A 2,540-nucleotide genomic window follows, 5' to 3' on the forward strand; every position below is an offset into this window, starting at 1 on the left:
GCAACTGGCACCTGGAGGGGGGGCAGTCTTATGGAACTGAGACTCTAAGACATGAAGTTTGCACTAACACTTAACATCAGAGTTGAAAGGAATTGTAGGACACCCAACTGAGTAGGAGACCTGGAGAATTAGTGTTGGAACAATATGTTTTTTGGCAAAGACCCCATGTGTTTAGTGTCAGAAAAGAGAGTAGAAGTGGTCCTGCTAGCCGTTCCTAAGCAGGGATGGTCAGAAAGCTTCACAGCAAAGCTTTCTGTGAATAGACAGAAATTACATGTATTCCTAGATCAGATTCTCTTAGAGAAACCCCCCAAATGACCATGAACTGTCCACAGCCACCAGCACAGGGAAAATTGTGATAGAGGGGTTGTTAGAGTGGAAAAAGATAATGGTCTTAATCAATTATGATTAAAATATCTTACTTTTACAAATTTTGCAAAAAATATGATGATGTAAATATGTTGCTAGGTTCCCCCTTGGAAGAGGCACATGAAATTAAGGATCCTTGAAGATCAAGTTTTGGTGGCTTTACATCCAAATCCCCTCTGACCAGCACAGCGCCAGGCACAGAATAGGTGCCTACCAGTGCTTGAGGAGGGCAGGAATGAGATTCATCTGTGTGCAGCCCGTCGCAGGGCAGTAATGATAATGTGGGAAGGAAGGAGTAAGTGCGTTGAGCCAATTATTCTAAGTCAGGGACTGTGTGCTTTCCTTTTTAAAATGTGTTCCAATATAGTAGAAGAAATAAAAGGTTCCTCTGGTTAAAAACAGTGAAATGATTAAATCTTTACAGCTCTGAAAATAACTTTTGTAGCACATACCTCATAGTCTCTCCTTGCTGCCTAAAGGCAAAGAGAGGGCTGGCAAATCCCTTGGGTAATAAGAAGGCCTTCAACTTCCCTGCCTGCCTTCATTTCAAATATTCCCCTGGTCACATCACTTTCTCTCATTACCCTGGTGAGCATCTTGATCATTTGGGGGTGTTCTGTAGAAATTTCTATATGGTAAGGCCTTTCTTATCCTCAGATCAGGATTTTAAGTTCTATATTCATCAAATCAAAATGTGAAGAGCGGCTTTTAAAAATGTAATTGGCACTCAGAGGCACCATCAGGAGAATGGTTACACAAACTGTTTAGGGAACACTGCTGATAATAAAAAGAACTAACATTTCCAAAATTTGAAAGAATAACTTTAAGAGTACGTGTGGGAACACACCCCATCCTAATAATTTGGGCCACTTATATACTACCTGAAAAACAAGCTATTTACTAATATTACGGAAGATGGAAGAGTCCTACATTGCTGTGTGGCTTCTTGTTTCCTCTTACAGCCTCAATTCTGGGTTGTACCCCAAGTTGGGACTTAGGAGAAAAAGGTTGTGACCTAGCTGAGAGTCAGAAATGGGTATCAGAGTTGGCTTGCAGAAGCAAACTTCCCAAAGTTTGAGAAAACTAACACTATCAAAAATAGGCTACGTGGTGAGGTTGGCGGCGTGGGGTTGAAGCAGGCGGAGCGATCATGTCACACAAACAAATTTACTATTCAGACAAATACGACCATGAGGAGTTCGAGTACCAGCATGTCATGTCGCCCAAGGATATAGCCAAGCTGGTCCCTAAAACACATTTGATGTCTGAATCTGAGTGGAGGAATCTTGGTGTTCAGTGGAGTCAGGGATGGGTCCATTATATGATCCATGAACCAGAACCTCACATCTTGCTGTTCCAGCGCCTACTACCCAAGAAGCCAAAGTAATGAAGCTGCCAAGCCACTTTTCAGCCTGAAGCTTTAAACAGCTGTCCTTTCTAATATCTTTCTGATAACATTATCACATTGCCTTCTTGTTTCTCACGTTCTTCAATACATTGTTTGAATGTGCTGGTTACTGCTTTACTTCCTGAGTAGAGCCGACCACCACAGCCCAGCCAGATGAGGGCCACAGCCTCAGGGGAGTGTGGCCCCAGAGTCACTTTATCCTCTGTGTCCAAAATGCACTTAGAGATAGAGGGAGTATCTGAGAATAAGACCATGGCTATTACAGGGATTGTGTAAATTTGATGTTTTGCTTTTTCCTGCTGGGTGTTTTATGTGTGGTGACTTGTGGATTTGTTTCAATGTATTGGAAACTTTCCATTTTATTCAAGAAATCTGTTTCATGTTAAAAAATCTTGATTAAAGAAGAAGTTTTTATAATCTTTAAAAAAAAAAAAGGCCACGTGATGGATAAGGGTCACAGATAAGGGAACCAGGAACATCCCCGGGATAGAGGCCAATTCTATTGCGTAGATGTGTATTTGCAGTTTCTCCAACATGAGCTAGTCCTCCTCCCCTACTAGGAATTCCATAGAGGAGGTATTTATTATTGCTAGTATACCACTCAGCATCTGAAACTTCTTCTTGCATTTGGGGAATCCTACTATACGAGTCTTAGTGGGAACCGGTGCCTACTTCCCACTTTAGAAGCCAGATTTTTGTTTCCCAGCTCCCTTACTGGGAGGTGGCGTTATATAATGCAGGCAGAGCCAATTAGAAATATCTG

The 2,540-nt window shown here is 41.9% G+C and overlaps 1 protein-coding gene across 1 annotated transcript; it reads left to right on the forward strand.

The window, feature by feature from the left end:
* Window positions 1–1,519: 1,519 nt before the first annotated feature.
* Window positions 1,520–1,756, forward strand: LOC128590703 (cyclin-dependent kinases regulatory subunit 1-like). The gene has a single exon (XM_053598098.1). The coding sequence runs from the start codon at window positions 1,520–1,522 to the stop codon at window positions 1,754–1,756; it is 237 nt and encodes a 78-aa protein (XP_053454073.1).
* Window positions 1,757–2,540: the final 784 nt, after the last annotated feature.

Source organism: Nycticebus coucang, chromosome 7 (assembly GCF_027406575.1).
Source record: "Nycticebus coucang isolate mNycCou1 chromosome 7, mNycCou1.pri, whole genome shotgun sequence".
Lineage (NCBI taxonomy): Eukaryota > Metazoa > Chordata > Mammalia > Primates > Lorisidae > Nycticebus > Nycticebus coucang.

Coding starts and splice junctions, on each gene's coding strand:
- LOC128590703 (XM_053598098.1), top strand. CDS start 1,520: ATGTCACACAAACAAATTTACTATTCAGACAAATACGACCATGAGGAG.